Genomic DNA, 22,977 nt, shown 5'->3' on the forward strand with positions numbered 1-22,977 from the left:
CAAAAAAATTTTGTTAAAACATTTTTGGTAGTTGACTTGCGTCACGCCCGCCTACTAACGTGCGGGCATGATAGTAACCATCAGAAAATATGGATTGCTAGCTTCGCCAAATCAATTGTAAGGCTGCCCATTACAGAAAAAATAGTTCGAATCGGAAGTAATTGGATTACGAGGGATCATGTTATTTTGTGTTGTCAATAGGTTCATGTCATGTCAACGTCTTGTCTGGGCGAATTAATCAACACATCATATGCACAAAACCCGTTCTTTAGGAACGGAATTGTATTCACATTTGTGGTCTTAAAATGAATATTTACGCAAAGAACATTTTTATATACCTGGAACTTATTCTGTTGAATTAAAAAAATAAAATAAATGGAAAGTCTATGCTTTCCGCAGCATATCATGGCTTCAAATATATAATACATTTTGTACATACAAACAAATATCTTGACAATCAATGAATGTATTAGCTCAATTCCCGTCAGCTGTAGTACATTTAACATCTGTCATTTAAATTTAACCTTACAAAAAATGATCCCAGCGGCTACTATAAATTTAATATTGACTGTGGTTCAATCTAACTGAAAGCTGTTAAATTTATCATCGCTGCTGATGGTAATTGAGCTATCCATTCACGTTAGATCATCTTTTCAATTTCTCAATCGAAAAGCTTTAAAGGTCAATTACACGGCGGAGAAGATATACATGAACAATACTTATACAAATATACAATTTCTCACATCTGACGATTCACAACTCGTATCGATAGTTTTGAAATTGCACGAATATTATTTTTATTGTTCACCTCATTGTAAGAGGAAAGTGAAATGTATGTGCACTTGTATGTCCATTTGAAGATGATGTTGTAAGTGATTGCAAATCAAGCTGCCGAAAGGTAGTACTTTGTGTTACTAGTGCTGTATTGGTGATTTTTTCAGCACCAGGCCCAAGTTTTAATTTTTTTTATTGGGCCGAAAAAATCACCATTACAACACGTGTAACCATAGAGTTACACTCTATAACTCTATGCGTGTAAAACATCATGCTTTGTGCCAACCGAGAATTGCTATAAACAAAATGCACAAAAAACGAAAATTTTCATTGTGAACGAATCCTAAAACGAATGTTTTGATCCATACAAATTCCATATCACATTTATTTTTCGAAATTTTGGATATTTCAATCTAGAGATCGATACAGAAATCCGTCGTTTTCAATTTTCGGTGAACAAATATGAAGTGTCGTAGTATATCGTCAACTTGAAATGTCAATTCGCCAAGTTTACAATAGATAAGTCACATTTTTACGATGTATATCATTCTCTGCATTTTTTTTTCTTTTAACCTAACACATACGGCTGTTCATCTGTTATCGATAACGAAGACCAAAATAATGACAAGCTCTGTGGTCCCTTATACGGTAAAATACATGTTTAAAAAAATGAAGTACAAGATTTTAAATCAACAGATAAATAGTCATTTTTTAGGCAATTTCGCGGATTGTAGGCCGAACGAAGTGAGGTCTACAAGCGAAAGTGCCTTAAATCAACCGTCCCAAACAGGTGCACATGTGAGTTTTCATGCAGAGGGCCGGAAACCCGAGAAAATTCGAAAAATTGCCCTCATTTTCGGCCCCGAAGCATGAAAAAATACTTTCATCAATGGAAGTAATAGCAAAATTTGACAGTTTCATACGTTTTCGTATAGTAGGTGGATTCTTAAATTTGACAACTAGTAGATGAATTCATTTTATGTGTTCCCGCGTATATAATAAAATAGCTATCTGCGTGACCTTCCCAAGTATACAGCCATGAGTAATAGACTCGATAACAATATTGGTCATATGCTTGCCGTCTGTAACAGGTTAACGAGCTAGAAATTAAACTTAATGGATCCAATTTAGTTTTATATAAAAACATTTAAAAAAAGAAAGAAATCTTAAATGTCACACCAGATTTAATTTGATTTGCTTTCATCGAACACCACAAATTGCAATTTTTATTAATTATTCTGATTTCTATTTAATTGAATTTAAATGAAGTCTACCTTCAACATATGGACAGTTTTACTCCTAGCAATATGAGTATTTTTTGTACGCATGCAAATTCGTAGGCAATTTATAGGTGTTTTTTGTTAAATACTTTAAACTGTATTTTGAATTAGAAAACTCGTCCCGGACAATAGGGAACGTTAGCTTCATCGACGATAATTTACAGATAAACGGTAAACGTTTTTTATGAGTTAACTCTGACAAACAGAGTTGTATAAATTTTTTAGGTTTTTTTGTTATTATATTTAATTTTCACACAGACCAGTCTCTATATTTTGATATATGAAGAACCAGGGTAGTATAGTCAAAAATTTGTTTGTTTGTTTGTTTGTTTTTTTTTTGAAATCGCAGAGTCTGCAAATTTTTATTCAAACACATTTGTATTTAAACTTGTATTTCTCGTCACAAAAAGCAACGTTTCCCAAAAAATTTTCGAAATTTTGATACCAAATAGCAGTCGATTAGCTACCAGCTAGACACCGATTTCCTATATTTGTAGCCTCGGGATGGTAGGATTCTCGGATGAGAAAAAAAAGAGTTTGATTTAGGTGTATTGCACGTTTCATATTCTTCTCCTGATTTTCCTACGCTGCAGTTTTCCTCAGAAAACTTGATTTTTTTCTTTTCTGCTGTAAGCAGACAAAGCATTGATCTTTTTCATTGTTTTAATTTCGTTAAGCATTAACAGTGACAGTAGAACAATGAAAAATTTAATCGAAACTGATTCTCAATTGATTCGTCTGTTTTCATTATTACAAATTTTCGTAAGTTTAATTGTCCACTAACACCTCACCAATACCATTACGTCATATATGAATGCTCTAACAACATTGTATTATAATACATGCACCTTCGCTGCTTATCGTTGAAATGGTTACTTCTGCGTTCAATGAAAACTTTTGTTTCGCTGAAATGGTTGCTTCTGCGTTATCAATTTCTTGGATGTTTATAAGAAAAATCGAATCGGTATTACTACGGTTCAATTTAATTCACAGTACCAAAAACTACTCCTTTTTCATATAGGAGAATGATGTTTAAAAACTAAGAAGAAATGTAATAGAGTTTTCCCATATTTTAGTACATTCTGTCATAAAATTACTGCTGTCACTGCGCTTATTTTCATGTGAACCAACTTCCAATGTGAAGTTGTTACACAAAAAAATAGTCCAGTAAGAATGAAGTACTATAAAAAAATGTGGCGCCTCTACAGGCCAACCGACTAGGCGAATAGTACCGACAAAGAATGGTATTCCGAGCGGTAGGCGAGGCTGTATTGCTTTCAGGTATATTTGAAAAATAAATTGCATGAGTCGAAAATACACGAAAGTTATTCGAAACAATGTCTTAAGAGATATAACCGAAGCGACGGACGCGATCAAGTGTGCAAGTTATTAAAATGGTTGTAGAATATAGAGTGATTCATTTGTTTGTGTTGTTGTGGTTTTGTCGGTGACTCGTGATGAAAGTGGATTTTTTTTCGGCTATGTTTCGTTAGGACAAGCCTGCGACTAGTACCGAAAAATTTAACTTTTCATCACTAGTGACAAAATATACTATTCTCTAGGTATTTATTTTTCAGATCATTTTTTATTCACTCGTTCACTTAGAATTCAAATTCTGGAAGCGCACTTGCGGCGTGAATTCTGTGTGTTCGGTCGCTCCATGTGATGCAAATATATACGTTTCCTCAGTATGTTAAAAGGCATGTGCAACATTATGTTTTAATGCAAAGTGAAAGGTATAGTTGAAACAAATACCAACGTCGTTCACCAAATCCGCTGTGAGTGGAGTGAGTAAAGAAATCAAACATTTTTTTTTTCAACATATCCAAGTGATTCGCTGCAAAGGCGACTAAGGCAATACTAACTCAATGGATTTCGACGATGTCGTATATACAACAAAGTGGGCGAAATCGTCGGTTTGAAATCGACAGTTTCGTGGCACAACTCTACGATTTGTTTATCTTTCATGCATATGCATAACTTTCTGGTTAGAGCAACAGCCGGAAACCGGAACCGAAATTATGACTCCACCGTGTGTGTTCTGCTTTTTGAATTTCTTCAAAGCGACTATCAGGGTAATATAAAAAATAGAGGAGTACGTTGATCAAAGTATGCGAATATTAATGTCATTGCAAAATTACCATTTTTTTTTTTAATAATTCAATTTATTATCATCCCTTAACTTATGGCGCGTGGGATACAATTCGCGTTTGGTACATAATTAGATTAAATAGGCATATGACTTGGGTAAAGTAAAACTAAAAAAAAGAAAAAAAAAACATAGATCAAAAGAGGTATCATACAAGCTATGTGACTTTGGACGTAGGCGAAATAAATTTGCTTGTGTTTGCTCATCGGGATGTACTTTCCTCTTTTCCACATGAGTGGGGCGAATGGTCGGATCATTTTCTTGACATGTTCGACGTGTTCGTTGAAGGATAGCTTCTCATCAAGGACTAAGCCGAGGTACTTATAGGTTTTTACTCGCTTAACCTTTTCGTCGTTGATTCTAATGTTGAAATCTGGCAAGAATCTCGCTTTACCGAAAGTGATGTAACATGTCTTGCCAATGTTCATCGTGAGGACGTTGCGACTGAGCCATTTGTGAAGAGTTATCGAGTTACCATTAAGGCTCCTAACGGTATCATTATTATCAAAATACTGAGGGATTTTTTTGAAAGTGGACCAGGCTCCGTCGGAGCTATTTTTGGCGACACTTTGTTTACATTCCCAGATAGCCCTTGGCCCCAATAGTCTAAAACCGCAGTCGTTTAATTTTAATATTCTTTTATTGGCTGGGGAACTTCCACCAAAAGTCAAAAATTGATGTTTTTTGTACGTGATTTACTGCCGCTACAGGCTATGGACATACATGTGTGGGGGTTCATTAGATAGGTATTGTCCAGGAGATACGGGACAAGCACAGATATATTCCATGTCCTGTACCATTGTTCGAAAGTAACAAAAATAATGTTTCAGTCAAAGGCCGGAAATTTTGATGAGCTTCAAAAGGTGATATATCAAACCTGGCGAATATTTATCTTTAGAAAGGTAATCACATGTACTACTATTGAGCCGAATAGGGACCTATTGGGTTTAAAATTCATCCTCACTGAAATACGTGCAGTGCTTTCAACCAAAAAAATCCGAAAATTACCCTTCATGTAATGCATCACTTCCGTGGGGTGGAAACATATATGTAACAGTTAATTTCCGGATGGGGCTATCGATAAAAACAATTCACAATTTCTAAGATTTTGTACATTCCATTATATGTCCGATCTGCACGTTCCATGATCTGTTAAAAAATAATGGTCTGGTATAAGAAACGTAACTCTATTACTAGTTACTCAGACTCTTTTCGACTATTTAAACCATCAAGCCATAGAGCTAACATCAAGAAACTCGAAACACACAAACGAAAAGACAGTTTCCCAACGAATATGTGTGTCAGGTATTTACGTGATCTGATGCTATGTTACTGATAACTTAATTTGCTGTTATGTTATATTTGTCCATTACGTGCTTTCTACATCGAGCTCAAAAAAACTTAAGAAAAATAATTTATATTCCAATTTACACACACCATGCGGTTGAGTATTATGTTCTCTTTAAATAATTGAAATTCATGCGGTTCATGAATTTGCCTCAGTTGTTTTTCAGCTGGTCAGTGTGTATTATATATAGACACAGAGTGTTTTACTTCGTTATAACACTAACACAAGTGTCTTGAAAATCTATTATGTCACAAAGATCCACTGTACTAACTTGACACTAAGCATAACTAAGCATAGCTAAAACTGTGCTAAATGTCCAAAGTAAAAGTAAAACTAATATGAGTGGACCAGATGTTATGTCGAAATTTCACTGATCTCAACTGTAGCTTAAACGTAGTCAATTGTTTTCAGAGTTACAAAAGGAGGTGGGTACTCGATTTCATTCTTAAACCGAGACGTACTCACTTTTCTGATGGAGGATGGAAAATAATAACTATTTTTATCTATGCACATTCACATGCTAGAGTTGATTGGATGCTGCGTGGCGGGGTCCATATAGTTCTGAATAGATTGATGGAAGTAGAACTTAAAATTTCAAGATGTCACTCTTTACGATTCATAAAAATTCAAAAGAAAATTGAACTAACGGTACAGTCGGAGGAAGAAGTCTAGGGCGTTTAGGATGAGCGATTTCTGATAAGTTAGGTACAACTTGTCTCGGGGTTCCGACTTTAACTGAACACCTTCTTGGTGATTGTGTAGCTTGTTAAATTTAACTGTTTTCCGCTCTCCTTAAACGCCCTATTACAATCCAATTCTCTTTATTCATTCCACATGCATTTCCAATGTAAATTCGTTTCCCTATAAGTAGATTAATGAGAATATCGAAAGTGGAATGAATAAAATCAATTGGATTTTAATCGTTGAAAATATGACTTCTTTAATTTCTCCCACCGTTATAAAGAAAAGAATATATGTATTTTTGCCGTTCACGACTGACTGAACTCCGTATCGGTGTGTTCAAGGTTATTTGAGATGTCAAAAGAGATGGCATCCACAGATGGTATGTTGTTGACAAAAATATTGACAAAAGCGTTGAGGATATGTAGAAGTGGCTAACATAATGTAAATTAATTGTTCATACACCCCAAAGTTACATTAAATACGAAAATTTGTTTAAAAATTCAGTTAAATATGACATCAGTCTCGTAAAAGATTGTTCTATTTTTATATTTTATTGTTATGAATGACCTAATACGTGTGGCGAATTCCGTGGTGTATATAATAAGTATATTTACACATACCTTAAGTGCTTAGACAAGACGTGTTTTGTTAAGAGTTATAATGGCCTTCTCTTTTCAAATGTTTCTTTAGTATTCGAATTGAATTTGTGTACAATGTATACGTTTAACATAAAAAGCAAATATCTGCTGGACATTCCATCATGCAGCGAATTCGTTTAAACATAATATAACTGCACTGATTATAATAAATCCGTTGTGCATTCAAAAAACGAACCCAAAGATAGAAATCCCTTAGTGCATTCATATCCATTCGTAAATGTTATATTTTATCTACCTTTATTTTTGATTTTTACTTTTTTGAATCGTTTTTCCATCAACAAACAGGCCTATGTTGGACTAGTAAAGTAACCCCGGCTTCGCTTGAGACTGCTAATATGTTCAAAAACATTTTTACTCGTCAAAAGTTAATATTGTCCTCGGCCTTGTCTAAGTCCTGCCATGGGTTCCAAGGCTTCAAAAGTATCAGCAAGATTGTTTTAAATGCTGACCTTGACGTGACCAAGTCATTCTAGACAAATCAATAGGTTTATGGGGTAACCGACTCCTCCATCGCACTCTATAGCTTCCTTCTAAAAAGCTTGTCATATGCCTCAAAATATCCTCTGCATTTCCATTTCTCCATGATCTGCCTGTAGCTAAACAAAAACAACTGGTCCGCTATCCGCCCTGGTATTCCGCCAGTGCTTGGTTCCAAAAACACCATGAGACGTAAAATATCCGCAATTACTATGTGTGGCGTGTTCAATAAATTATTTCCTCTATAGTTGCTACTACTCAATTTGTCCCATCCCTCTGGCATTTCTTCGCGTTCCCTAACATTCACAATCATCTCATGTAACCTTGCCAAAACGCTTCACCTCCATATTCAAAAAGTTCTCCAGGCAAGTTGTCCGAGCCAGAGGCCTTGTTGTTCTTGAGCTTGAAAACATAAGCCTTTCGTTCCTCCAGTGAAGGCTGCGACACACTCTGCGCACTTGATTGTAAGTCCGGTTCCGTTACTTCTTCCGATGTTCCTGTTTCACTCCGGCATGGTAGGATTTTGAAAAATTCTGTGGGAACTATGACGAGTACTTAAAAAGAGAATTTAATAGTTTGACATTTACACATCCTGACACATAACATTCCGTCCATGTACATTCAAGTCCTACCTTATCTAACTACTCAGCCAACAAACTTTATTCCCTTGACTGAAAGTCAGGGTCTTACACCAGAAAATACCGAAGTTCACTGTGATTGAAAATGTATGAAATGCTGTGACAAACGATAAATGTGGGTGGGTAACAATTCTTCGTTGAGGACACGATAACGTGAGTAAATCTCAACCAATTCGGATGAATCTTTTTTTTAATGTGTGGGCTATGTGGGACGAAGGCTCTGGAAGCTATCCCAGAAAAACAGAATTTTACACTGTTGATTATAGCCTCAATGGAAAAAGATTACTTTGATGAAATTCTATTTTGCATAGTGTGTAAAGTATGTTCTCGATAGAGTTTATTAAAGAGCAAGTGGAAAGAACAATTTCATCAGTTGATGTCCAGTGTCGAATCAGTAAATATCTCCTTCTAGCCAACTATCAAATTTGAAAGTCAACTATCAAGTGGGTCGTTTTTTGCTTCCTTTATAACCATGCCTTACGCCAGAAAAATGCCTCTTATCAAATGATATTCTTTGCAGCCAATATAAGATGAACTATTCTCAACTAATATCTGAATCTTTTTTTTCTAAATCCAACAATCAACAAAATATTTTATCGCATCACAGATTCATCACTAGATTTTGAGATGTTTGCCTACAGCGATAAAATACCTCACTGATATAAGGCTGTATAAGGCGCTCTTATACGTACACGTCTCTTATATACATCCTTATAGCAGTAATGTACTATTACAACTTCCACGAGTGTGAAGTTTGCGTTTGAGTCATATTTTATTTATGATTTAAAACAACTCAAAAAGTGGTCAAAAACCATTACACTTAAGAAAATTAATGAAGTATCACCTTTTCGTTTTCAACAGATTCTACATAGTTTATAGATCCACAAATTTGACAGTTTGCATATTGAATGTTTTGGTTTTTATCCCAGTAAACTGGTTGTTATACGTGTGCGACCAAAATTTCGACTGCGAAAAAATTCAAAAAATTCATTCAATATAACAGCTGTCAGAGTCTGTGGGACTAGACTAATTTTTCATAATTGTACATCTTATACAATGAAATTGATCAAAAATATATTGAGAAAATTGTCAGTCAATGGATCTGACCCGGCCAAAAGGTGGGACCTATAGTGTTATAGATAAAGATGGAATTGGTTTTTTCTTAGTGATTAAAAATTACGCTTTCCGTTGGCGTGCATTGCGAAAGACCATCACTCACAAAATAGTTTCGAAGGTGTGGCATATGGTCACAGGAAGTGAAACTGACATTAGATAACAATCTCGAACATCATTTTGTTTTCCATTCATCTAAATAAGTTATAATCAACTTACGTTAAACACTTTCGTTCATGTTGCAAACGAGCAATACTAGCCTTAATATACATACATCATCAAACTGTGTTAATTTTTGAATGAATAAAATTTTACGTTTATACCCATACATACACTGCATATGTTTCGTATTACAAAAACGAAAATTTTTAATTTTTGGTTTAGTGATGATTCCCATAACTGTAATTACTTGTATTGGCATAAAGCTTAAGCATGCCATATCTAGCATACAACATCATAAACCTAATAATCCCATTAAAGTCGTCAAACTTATACCCATCGATTTTTATCACTTCCTTGTTTGACTTCAACAAATCTGATATTATATTACAATGATGATAAAAAACAACAATAGCCGAGACAATAGCAACATGAAACTCAGCAACTTCTCGTATTGCATAATTTAATTATAAAAATTACACAAAAAACTTTCAAAACATGCAAGTAGACAATAAGTTCATTACGTTGAGCAAATCGTCCATACCGAAGGGAATAGAAACACACGAGACAAAGAGTGCAAAATTTTTCTTACCATTTATTTAGAGTTTGGTTAAACGCGATAGAAATGGAGAGCGGTCGAGGGGACGTCTGTTATTTCAATGAAAATGCCTGAATAGCTTTATTTTTTTCACTCAAAAAAAATGTCTTTTTGTTGACAATATGTCAGTGATGACAATACGAAGAAGAAAGATGGCGGGGTGAAAATATGAATTTTCTCACCTGAATTGTTGTTGAAAATGAGGCAACGTGTCAAAAATTGATGTGACCGTTTCGTGAATAAAAACGGTTATATTCACGCTCGTATAAAAAACTTTGTCCACAATTTCCTTGTTATTTTCCGGATCTCCAGAATCCCTTTTGTCTTTTATAGCCTCAGTTTCAAACCAATTCCCACGTCGTGCATCTCCTGTAGTAATTCTCCCTTTTCATCGCATTTGCTCGTCAGATGTACATACAACATACGGGCTCTTGTCCGTATCTCTGTACAAACCCTCTTCTTCGTTATTACAGCTTCGTTTCCCTTTATCACAGACACCGTTGCTCTTATCACCTTCTTTCTCACCATCTTCATCCGAATTTCCTTTCACAATTATATTTTCATTCTCCTTCGACAGATCATTCAAATCTACAGTCTTCTTTTGTCATTGTGGATTTTGTTGATTTTCAGTGATTCTGTCATGAACCTTTGACTTGTTGCTGATATCTGAGACGTAAGAATTCTTTTTCGACTGGGTCTCTCCGGTCTCCCCAGCCATGGGCGCCCATATATTTACCTTGTCCCCAACATCGCCAAATTCTTTTGTGCTGGACACTGCGGCCATCTCTATGTCGTTTCCTGAATTCAATTCAACCTCTTCTTCAACCTCCGCTTCGTAACTGCAATGATCAACTAGTCAACATTAATGCGAAAAGGTTGTCACAGTCAAACCAAAGTGTGAATGCAGTCGCCCATTCAATGAGTGCATGTGACTACAACACGCGCATCGTCTACGTCTTACCGTTTCCGGTATATAGCCTTCGGAACTAAAGGGAGTTGCGAAAGACGCAATAAAGTACTAGCCATATCGGTCATATACACAAAAAGTCAATGCTGCTGTGCAAATTTTCACGATTTTTTTTCAAATTTTCGCAAAACGTTTTTCGTGAAAATTTGAGGAATTCGCGAAAATTTGAGAAAATTAGTGAAAATATTTTCGTGAATATAGGCACAGCTGCTGTGATCGAAAATGCAATTTGATTGTTTTTTGTGATGAGTGTTTTTCGTAGGTTTTGTTGTTAAGGATTCATGATGATGGTTATATCGATGGAAAAATGACAATCATAAACTGAAGCGATAGCGGTTCGACTTCCTTAAAGAAGAAAAAAGAACAACCAACGGCGGAAAAACTAAGGAACCTATATATAAGCGAACATTTTAATTTTTTTATACTGAACCGAATAAAAAAAATATGTTCAAACGAAAATACTCTTCAATACGAGTTCAACGAGCTATAGATCATTGCAATTGGGAAATTCTAACTCGAGCGAAATTGAGGCACCCACTCACATTAAATACTTCGGTGCTGTGTATAAGCTGCAAATCGTACCTTAATAGTAGGCGAAGGTGTGACTCTGGAGCTTAATTTTTAAAATGGTTTAACTCATTAGCAATATAAAACCTTTACCAAAAATCAGTCAAAACATTAATCAACTAACTTTCTTCTTATTTTTTTCTTGTTGCAGGAAACAACCATTTCTAACAACGAATCGAAACCATTCCATTTCAAGACTGTCATCTCAATTACACAATAGATACATTGAAACAACAATGCAAATGGTATAAGAATATCACACTGGTGTGCAAAACATTTGTTACCGAACTTCAATAAATTGTAACAAGAGAAATTTCACCCTCGTTTCGTATACTATACCAAAATTTTGCGAAATAATACAGTCCGATATATACATAATACAGCGCAGCGAGAATAACTTCGGTTAATTAGACGCCATGGAAACAGAAGAAGTGATAAAGTTGGTTGACAATATATACAAGGTAAGTTTTATCCGATGCAAATGATAACATTTAGGAATATATATTCCAGTCTGTTCCCATTTCCCGCTTGAGCAATACAATAATTGAGATACAGTTGGGTGTGTGTGTATATTCATCTCTCCCATCGATTTTTCTACTTCGAGAAGAAGCTTACGACACGACTAGAGTTATAAAAAAGAACCCACTTTTCATCATTGAGTACAAATATGCTATTGTGAGTGGGTTTTTTTTAGTTTTGAAAATATTTGAGATTTTTTAGAGTTTTAAAAGTCATCGATGTTCCCAGTGAATATTCGAGGTTCCCAGGCTTTGACGCAACATTTAAAAATCCTTTATCGAATTCAAATTTTGCGCCAAAATGTCATATATTGGGAATCACTTCATTGACTGAGAACATCGATGACTTTTAAAACTCTGATAAACTAAAATTGCGTTTTCTAAAGGTGAACGAACTGTATCGATAGCTGTTATATTTTGTACAAATTCTGATTTTCTGACATATCGTCGAGCTTAACTTGTAGACTTGTACCGAATGTAAACGGCACTGAAAGGGTTTTTCACTAGGGAGTAACTACCTGACCAAAAATCTGTCCCAATAATTTCAATTCCATTAATCCAATTTAGAGCCAATTCAATTCCTAAAAGCCCTTGGTTTCAGAGTTGATAACATCAACGCACTTCAAGCAAAAGTGCTTCGAGTGACAGCTGCCAAATCGAGTACTATTTCGTATGAAAAATTAATGGAGTCAAGACCAGCCAAGTACTTGTCGACGCAACAATCCCTAATATTTAATTCAATGCCTTTTTCACTCTAAATTCCAATATTTTCACTAAATATCAGTCCAATATTTCCAATATTCCAATATTTCCAATTAATTCAAAAAATTCTATATCCCATTGGCCATATATAATATGGAACGTCAGGAAATTGGAACTAAAACCATTTACTTTACCTGAGTCCTGAGATAACCCACTGTCACTTTGATCAAAATTAGTCTAATGAAAACATATCAGCCTCTATAGATCTCTTCGTTTGGTGAAACAGATGACGGAAACGTGAGGAATGGTGGGGAAAAGTGTGCAAACTAATCGAAACCAACTTCACAATTTCACATAGTAATGAATAAGTGAGTGCGTCAAATTCTTTGAAATAAATGCAAATGAACTAAATACGGGGCAAAGTTCTATAAGTGAAATAGTACATTTTCTACCTTGGTGTATATTTCGAGAATAACTTCGTATGTACAATTGTATATAACGAGCGCCAGCGGTTGATATGCTGCTGGTCCCGTGTTCGCTTCCGCCGTTCGGCGGTTTTTTTTTTTCAAATATGTGGATGGAAAGTAAATTTACCCTAGGTGGGTTATGTGTTGTTTGTGTTTATATGCAGAAACGCGTAATGTATGAAATATCAGCTTGCAGGAGACAAAGTTTTTTATTTTCAAAAATTTGCCTCTATCGGTGGACCTAGCGTTACTGTATTTGCATTTAACGTGGAATTCTCTGACTTCCTTTTAATTTGAATAATTTTGTTCATTTCAACTTCGACAACTTCTTAGATAATAAAATCTCTCACCAGTTGGAACTTAAGAAAGACGTCTCACTTAACATCTTCAAAAATCTGTCAAAGTATAATCACTTTTTTACGAAGAGTATTATTTATCTTCTTGTACAATAATGTTTCTTGTATTCAATATTTATATCATTTTAATGGTTTCACAGTAGTTTATTTCAGTGGACAATGAAACCATTTTTGTAGGATCATGTGAAGTCGATATTCAACAAACAATCCATTCGTTTCAGTAAATGAATATTTGTGCTAATGTAATGTATTTTGCAATCCCGGACCATAATCCTCACCTTCCCATGCAATTGCTTGATATCATATGAAAAGAGATTTTGTCACTGTTATCCAACGTGTCGAAGTTGGATAGCGTGCGAGAAAAGTTTACTCGCAGTTATTTGTAGTGCGAAAAAACTTTTCTCGCAAGCAATTGAATAATAATTATTTTGATGTACATCAGCGAAAATGCTCGTTCGAAGCGTAAAGAAGAAGAATTATATTTAGCGTTTCTGGTGTCCGTTTACGAACTTCTCATTGTTAAAAAGTAAACGGAGAGCTAATCGGCGTAAGTGCGATTACAGATTTTACGTTAATACCTATGGTTAATGTTCAATTTTCTGTCATTGCACCCGTTCTAAATTTTTATTGATATTTGACGAAGGTAAATACTTCGTAGCGTCAATTAAGATTTGCGAGGGAGATAATAGTATGTCGAAAGGAATTCGTGTGCGAAAAATCACCGTCATACCTACCGTGGTAGATACAGCGTTTTTCGCAATTTCGGGTCATAATCACCTTTCTAATGCAAAATATTACCAAAAATTTCTACCAAACATTCCCAGCAAACATAAGTTAATTTGATCAAGCAACCTACACATTGCAATGTGGTGTATGGAGACGCGCTAAATAATCAAGTGATCAATGCTTAGTCTGTACGTTCTGTATATAATTTTTCGCAATTCCGGTCCATAATCATCGCCTTTCCATGCATCCATTTAATATCGTTTTGAAGGTATTTATTTCACAGTGCGTTTTTGATTTTTTTTCGCACTTGGGCTTTTTCACCTTTTTTTCGCACGCTACAGAGCTTAGTACCTTTAAGAAAGACTAAATTTTATAAATAAAAACTTTGCACAGACCAGGATTTGAACACCCAACACCAAAATTCTTCCAAACACCAAGCAACGACCATAGCCATTCGGCTACAGAGTCACACAATTATACAGAACGTATTGTTGAAGCGTACATACTAAGCATTGACTACTTGATTTAATTTTATTTAGCAGTTTGCTTGATCGTTCAAATGAATTCATGTTTGCATGTGAATGTTTGGTAGATATTTTGGTAATATTTTGCATTGGAAAGGTGATTATGGCCCGAAATTGCGAAAAACGTTGTATCTACCACGGTAGGTATGCCGGTATTTTTTCGCACACGACGTCTTGTCGACCTCGGCTTCGCCTCGGGTCGACAATCGACATCTAGTGCGACAAAATACCTTCATACCTACCTTGGTAGATAAATAACTAGTGTGACTCTGTAGCCGAATGGCTATAGTCATTTTAGTGTTGGAGGTGTTGGAGGTTCGAATCCTGATCGGTGCAACGTTTTTATTTATTCCCTTGACTGAAAGTCAAGGGTCTTACGCCAGAAAATACCCTAAAATGTTGGTTACCACACAATGTATGAAATGTTATCAAAAACGTAATTGATTGTTACCATTTTTTTTTGTCATCACGATAACTTGAGTAATTCTTAACCGATTTTGATGATTTTCTTTTTAATCGACGAGGAATGGGATTCCTGGCGAAGATGGGCCATCTCGGAATAAGGTTCTGGAAATTATTCCAGAAAAACAGGATTTTACTCTGTTGATAATTGATAATTTAATGTGTTATTCTCCAGTGACTGGAGAAAATAGTGAAAAATTTAGGTTCCCAAAATTATCGATTTGACATTTGGAAGGTCAAGTTCGACGATGAACTATGTGTGAACAATTCGTCAAAAGGTTTGCCAGAAAATATAAATGCAACAAAATAATCGATTTGATAATTGATAATTAACAAGCAGCAGATACCTAAAATTACATATACAGGGTAAGCAAATAGAATGCTGTAAATACAGCTAGGTCTTTTTTTGATTTATGTTGTGATTGATTCATGCCACACATTCAAAACTACAACGGAAGCATCATTTCGTCTAAACAACTGCAAGCAGAGATGTGGCTAAACAATGTTTCATGATCAAGAGGTACTTTATGCACGACGAGCAAATAGCAGCGGCCCAGAAGTACAGCACTGTTTGAAAGTTGACCATACTTTGACAGAGATGGCTCAATCCTACAAAGTTTTAACTTATTTGCTTACGTTTTTGTTACAATTACAAAAATCTATTGAGAAAATATCAGTCACTCAAAAGGTGCATTAGACAAAAAAAATAGTTGAAGATCTGCAAATTTGTGTCCACACATCAAATAATTTTCCTTGGTGCTAAATCGCTTAGTTCTCTTCTTTCAATCAACTGTCTTCAATTTGTCCATAATTAGTGATCCTTAATTAGTAATCATCCGTCCATAATTCCTTTCGCCTTCTCGCTAGTCCGTCGCCATGTAAATAAGCATCTAACACACTAACGCTAAATTAAGTTGGAAAGCCGTCCGTTGCTGCAAGTGAAATATTATATTATATTTGTAATTTGTATTTTTTTGAATAATAAAGTTCGTTAAGTTAAGTTAAGTCATCCGTCCATAATATTTAAATGATTCAAAGTTATTTGTAAGCTAAATTTTGGTAAAATAAAATTTCAAGAAAAAAAGAATAAATAATTTTTAATTATACATAAAATATGTCCTCAATTGTCCTTTCCTTCCGGACCTACTCTTACTTCACTAAAAATGTTATTTTAGAACAAAAGAAATGGTTAAGCTTAAAGCTTTACATCGCTGTTTCATACATATTGTTGTCTAATGGATTTTTAATTAAATCAAAAATTTGTCCTTTCTAAGTACATTCGACTAAGTATTTTTTTCTCAAATTATTTATTTCACACGCAGAATGCGTCACCACAAGAGATATCAGTTACTTTGTAAGTTATAACACAAAGAGGTGCGTCACCTTCACCCTGATTTTATATAATATTGACAATTATGACGCTTTTTTTATGAGATAAATATTTCATGTACTGATGTTGAAAAAGATTGTTCACAGTTGAGCGCACTTGGGAACTGCCCCCAAGGCCCTGCCTGTGCCCTCTTTTCTTCCCGTAGGAATCGGCGAGGAGTTAGGTCCGAAATGTGGCAACTTTAAGGAGAGTTTGCTTATAACTGATACACAATGATCGTATAAACAGTTTCTCATTGCCTAACAAGGAGTTAGGTTAATTGATCACCTATCGAATGATCGCTAACCCGAAAGAAATTCAAAACTAATGTGAACTATATACAACGTATACCGGCGGCAATGAGTGGTAAAACAAGACACATTCGCTACACATGTATGTGCTATGCAAATGGATCAAGTAAGGACACCTATCTTACCAATACCGGCGGCAATGAGTGGTAAAACAAGACACATTCGCTACACACTTATGTGCTATGCAAATGGATCAAGTAAGGACACCTATCTTACCAGTGGAAAGTTCACATTAGATACGAATTTCTTTGTAAAATTAGCTGTTACACATCGATGGGTGACAGAGAAATGACAACAGATGGTGTTGTCCCGGCCCAGACATCCGTTTTCATTTCTCTGATGGCTTACAATTGACCTAACGTTGCGTCCTATCTACCCCACCTAATGTGGCAATTTTAAGGAGAGTTTGCTTATAACTGATACACAATGATCGTATAAACAGTTTCTCATTGCCTAACAAGGAGTTAGGTTAATTGATCACCTATCGAATGATCGCTAACCCGAAAGAAATTCAAAACTAATGTGAACTATATACAACGTATACCGGCGGCAATGAGTGGTAAAACAATACACATTCGCTACACATGTATGTGCTATGCAAATGGATCAAGTAAGGACACCTATCTTACCAATACCGGCGGCAATGAGTGGTAAAACAAGACACATTCGTTACACACTTATGTGCTATGCAAATGGATCAAGTAAGGACACCTATCTTACCAGTGGAAAGTTCACATTAGATACGAATTTCTTTGTAAAATTAGCTGTTACACATCGATGGGTGACAGAGAAATGACAACAGATGGTGTTGTCCCGGCCCAGACATCCGTTTTCATTTCTCTGATGGCTTACAATTGACCTAACGTTGCGTCCTATCTACCCCACCTAATGTGGCAATTTTAAGGAGAGTTTGCTTATAACTGATACACAATGATCGTATAAACAGTTTCTCATTGCCTAACAAGGAGTTAGGTTAATTGATCACCTATCGAATGATCGCTAACCCGAAAGAAATTCAAAACTAATGTGAACTATATACAACGTATACCGGCGGCAATGAGTGGTAAAACAAGACACATTCGCTACACATGTATGTGCTATGCAAATGGATCAAGTAAGGACACCTATCTTACCAATACCGGCGGCAATGAGTGGTAAAACAAGACACATTCGCTACACACTTATGTGCTATGCAAATGGATCAAGTAAGGACACCTATCTTACCAGTGGAAAGTTCACATTAGATACGAATTTCTTTGTAAAATTAGCTGTTACACATCGATGGGTGACAGAGAAATGACAACAGATGGTGTTGTCCCGGCCCAGACATCCGTTTTCATTTCTCTGATGGCTTACAATTGACCTAACGTTGCGTCCTATCTACCCCACCTAATGTGGCAATTTTAAGGAGAGTTTGCTTATAACTGATACACAATGATCGTATAAACAGTTTCTCATTGCCTAACAAGGAGTTAGGTTAACTGATCACCTATCGAATGATCGCTAACCCGAAAGAAATTCAAAACTAATGTGAACTATATACAACGTATACCGGCGGCAATGAGTGGTAAAACAAGACACATTCGCTACACATGTATGTGCTATGCAAATGGATCAAGTAAGGACACCTATCTTACCAATACCGGCGGCAATGAGTGGTAAAACAAGACACATTCGCTACACACTTATGTGCTATGCAAATGGATCAAGTAAGGACACCTATCTTACCAGTGGAAAGTTCACATTAGATACGAATTTCTTTGTAAAATTAGCTGTTACACATCGATGGGTGACAGAGAAATGACAACAGATGGTGTTGTCCCGGCCCAGACATCCGTTTTCATTTCTCTGATGGCTTACAATTGACCTAACGTTGCGTCCTATCTACCCCACCTAATGTGGCAATTTTAAGGAGAGTTTGCTTATAACTGATACACAATGATCGTATAAACAGTTTCTCATTGCCTAACAAGGAGTTAGGTTAATTGATCACCTATCGAATGATCGCTAACCCGAAAGAAATTCAAAACTAATGTGAACTATATACAACGTATACCGGCGGCAATGAGTGGTAAAACAAGACACATTCGCTACACATGTATGTGCTATGCAAATGGATCAAGTAAGGACACCTATCTTACCAATACCGGCGGCAATGAGTGGTAAAACAAGACACATTCGCTACACACTTATGTGCTATGCAAATGGATCAAGTAAGGACACCTATCTTACCAGTGGAAAGTTCACATTAGATACGAATTTCTTTGTAAAATTAGCTGTTACACATCGATGGGTGACAGAGAAATGACAACAGATGGTGTTGTCCCGGCCCAGACATCCGTTATCATTTCTCTGATGGCTTACAATTGACCTAACGTTGCGTCCTATCTACCCCACCCAATGTGGCAATTTTAAGGAGAGTTTGCTTATAACTGATACACAATGATCGTATAAACAGTTTCTCATTGCCTAACAAGGAGTTAGGTTAATTGATCACCTATCGAATGATCGCTAACCCGAAAGAAATTCAAAACTAATGCGAACTATATACTACAACGTATACCGGCGGCAATGAGTGGTAAAACAAGACACATTCGCTACACATGTTTGTGCTATGCAAATGGATCAAGTAAGGACACCTGTCTTACCAGTGGAAAGTTCACATTAGAATCGAATTTCTTTGCAAAATTAGCTGTTACACATCGAAGGGTGACAAATTATCACGTTAGGGTCCTATCCTTCGCTAAATTATTCATAACAAACTAAACCCTACAAATACCCTACTCTACCCCTCTGCGTTTTCACGGGCTTGGGACCGTTAAATAACATGTGAAGCGTGCTATTTAGCCGCATTAGTAGATATTGCTGTCATTCAAGCGACCGACATTAAAACCTAGATCGCAATATAAGTATGCACACAACACATATCAACTAGCATAGCAAACAGTATCAGCACAACCAAACATACCACACAGTGCAACAATTCTCTTCTGTATCCTTATTATACATGAGTGGCTCTCCGGATAACAAAAACAGCAGTACTTTGCTTTGATTGGTTTACTCTTTGACAGCTGATCACCGACTAAAGTATGTCCTTGTTTCGGCAGAGATGTTTACTCTTTGACAGCCAATCATCGACTGAAGTATACCATTGTTTTTCAGAGATGTTTACTCTTTGACAGAAAATCATCGAATAAAGTATGTCCTTGTTTTGGCAGTGATGTTTACTCTTTGACAGCGAATCATCGACTTAAGTATACCATTGTTTTCAGAGATGTTTACTCTTCGACAGCTAATCATCGACTGGTAATCATTGTTTTGGCAGAGATGTTTTCTCTTTGACAGAAAATCATCGACTAAAGTATGTCCTTGTTTTGGCAGAGATGTTTACTCTTTGACAGCCAATCATCGACTGAAGTAAACCATTGTTTTTCAGAGATGTTTACTCTTTGACAGCCAATCATCGACTGATGTAAACCATTGTTTTTCAGAGATGTTTACTCTTTAAGAGACAATCATCGACTGAAGTAAACCATTGTTTTTCAGAGATGTTTACTCTTTGACAGACAATCATCGACTGAAGTATGTCCTTGTTTTGGCAGAGTTGTTTTCTCTTTGACAGCCAATCACCGACTAAAGTATGTCCTTGTTTTGGCAGAGATGTTTACTCTTTGACAGCCACTCATCGACTGAAGTATACCATTGTTTTGGCAGAGATGTTTACTCTTTGACAGACAATCATCGACTGAAGTATGTCCTTGTTTTGGCAGAGATGTTTACTCTTTGACAGCCAATCATCGACTAAAGTATGTCCTTGTTTTGGCAGAGATGTTTACTCTTTGACAGCTGATCACCGACTAAAGTATGTCCTTGTTTTGGCAGCCAATCATCGACTGAAGTATACCATTGTTTTGATAGAGATGTTTTCTCTTTGACAGCCAATCATCGACTAAAGTATGTCCTTGTTTTGGCAGAGATGTTTACTCTTTGACAGCTGATCACCGACTAAAGTATGTCCTTGTTTTGGCAGAGAAATTTACTCTTTGACAGCTGATCACCGACTAAAGTATGTCCTTGTTTTGGCAGAAATGTTTACTCTTTGACAGCCAATCATCGACTGAAGTATACCATTGTTTTGGCAGAGATGTTTACTCTTTGACAGCCAATCACCGACTGAAGTATACCATTGTTTTGGCAGAGATGTTTACTCTTTGACAGCTGATCACCGACTGAAGTATACCATTGTTTTGGCAGAGATGTTTACTCTTTGACAGCCAATCATCGACTGAAGTATACCATTGTTTTGGCAGAGATGTTTACTCTTTGACAGCCAATCATCGACTAAAGTATGTCCTTGTTTTGGCAGAGATGTTTACTCTTTGACAGCTGATCACCGACTAAAGTTTATCCTTGTTTTGGCAGAGATGTTTACTCTTTGACAGCTGATCACCGACTAACGTATGTCTTTGTTTTGGTAGAGATGTTTACTCTTTGACAGCCAATGATCGACTGAAGTATACCATTGTTTTGGCAGAGATGTTTACTCTTTGACAGCTGATCACCGACTAAAGTATGTTCTTGTTTTGGCAGAGATGTTTACTCTTTGACAGCCAATCATCGTCTGAAGTATACCATTGTTTTGGCAGAGATGTTTACTCTTTGACAACCAATCACCGACTGAAGTATACCATTGTTTTGGCAGAGATGTTTACTCTTTGACAGCTGATCACCGACTAAAGTATGTCCTTGTTTTGGCAGAGATGTTTACTCTTTGACAGCCAATCATCGACTAAAGTATGTCCTTGTTTTGGCAGAGATGTTTACTCTTTGACAGCTGATCACCGACTAAAGTTTATCCTTGTTTTGGCAGAGATGTTTACTCTTTGACAGCTGATCACCGACTAAAGTATGTCTTTGTTTTGGTAGAGATGTTTACTCTTTGACAGCCAATCATCGACTGAAGTATACCATTGTTTTGGCAGAGATGTTTACTTTTTGACAGCCAATCATCGACTGAAGTATACCATTGTTTTGGCAGAGATGTTTACTCTTTGACAGCTGATCACCGACTAAAGTATGTCCTTGTTTTGACAGAGATGTTTACTGTTTGACAGCCAATCATCGACTGAAGTATACTATTGTTTTGGCGGAGATGTCTACTCTTTGAGAGCCAATCATCGACTGAATGTCCTTGATTTGGCAGAGATGTTTACTCTTTGACAGCTCATCACATATTGAAGTTAGTTTATAGCATATCAAAAACTAAATTATTGTATCGATGATAGTGATTTAAGATGCTTAGGAAGTTTAAGAATGAAAAATAAGCTGATCAAAATTACATTGCAATAATTGTCAGTCCAGGGACCTGACCCACCCAAAATGTGGGACCTAGTAAAATTTAGTCTTTCTTAAAGGAACTAAGCTAAGTTTGCGAAAAAAGTGTTATTTCACCCGGGTAGACAAAAATCAAAAACGCACGGTGAAATAAATACCTTCAGAACGACATTAAATGCGAATTGCGAAAAATTTTATTTGTTTGTTACACAATAGGTGTTTTCCAAAAGCACAAACTTTGATAACACAGACGAAAACGACATTTCATCCACAGAAACAAAGCCAATTTCTACAACCCTCAGCTACACACCAAAAATAAAATCAAATTTCTCTAATTTGTAAAGCTAACATTTTGGCAAAAGGCAGTGAAGTTGGTTAAAAACGGGGGTTTACATTATCAATTTTATGACGAACTGTGGCATGTGATAGAATTACACATACAGCATTTCTCTATCCCGAAACATATTCAACGAGGATAGCAGGCTGCCACATGAACAATTATTTAATGCAATCGACAATTTGTACAATGGCGATGAATTATATTAAGGGAGCCCGTAGCCAGCTTTAATCCACGCGTATTTTCATTGCCGTATGATTCACCCTACAAAGTAATAATTAACATATCAGAAATGCTTGTATTAAACTGTAGGTACATCCACTCGAAAAGCCATTTTACCATCAACAACCACCCACCTGAAATGATCAAAGATTGTAACGCCCAACGGTTTTTAATTAGATTAACGGGTTGAATGACTTTGAATAGACTATTTACGACTATGCTTTGATGGGGTTTTT

General features: G+C 36.0%; 1 protein-coding gene across 1 annotated transcript in view; it reads left to right on the forward strand.

Moving 5' to 3' along the window:
* Positions 1-22,977, forward strand: part of LOC119082205 — a 57,340-nt gene that overhangs the window by 21,784 nt on the left and 12,579 nt on the right. The window contains exon 3 of the mRNA XM_037191643.1: positions 11,565-11,874. Within this exon, the coding sequence (XP_037047538.1) occupies positions 11,830-11,874 (45 nt within the window). The 5' untranslated portion in view covers positions 11,565-11,829. The remainder of the gene's footprint in view (positions 1-11,564; positions 11,875-22,977) is intronic.

Source organism: Bradysia coprophila, unplaced genomic scaffold (assembly GCF_014529535.1).
Source record: "Bradysia coprophila strain Holo2 unplaced genomic scaffold, BU_Bcop_v1 contig_396, whole genome shotgun sequence".
Taxonomy (NCBI): Eukaryota; Metazoa; Arthropoda; class Insecta; order Diptera; family Sciaridae; genus Bradysia; species Bradysia coprophila.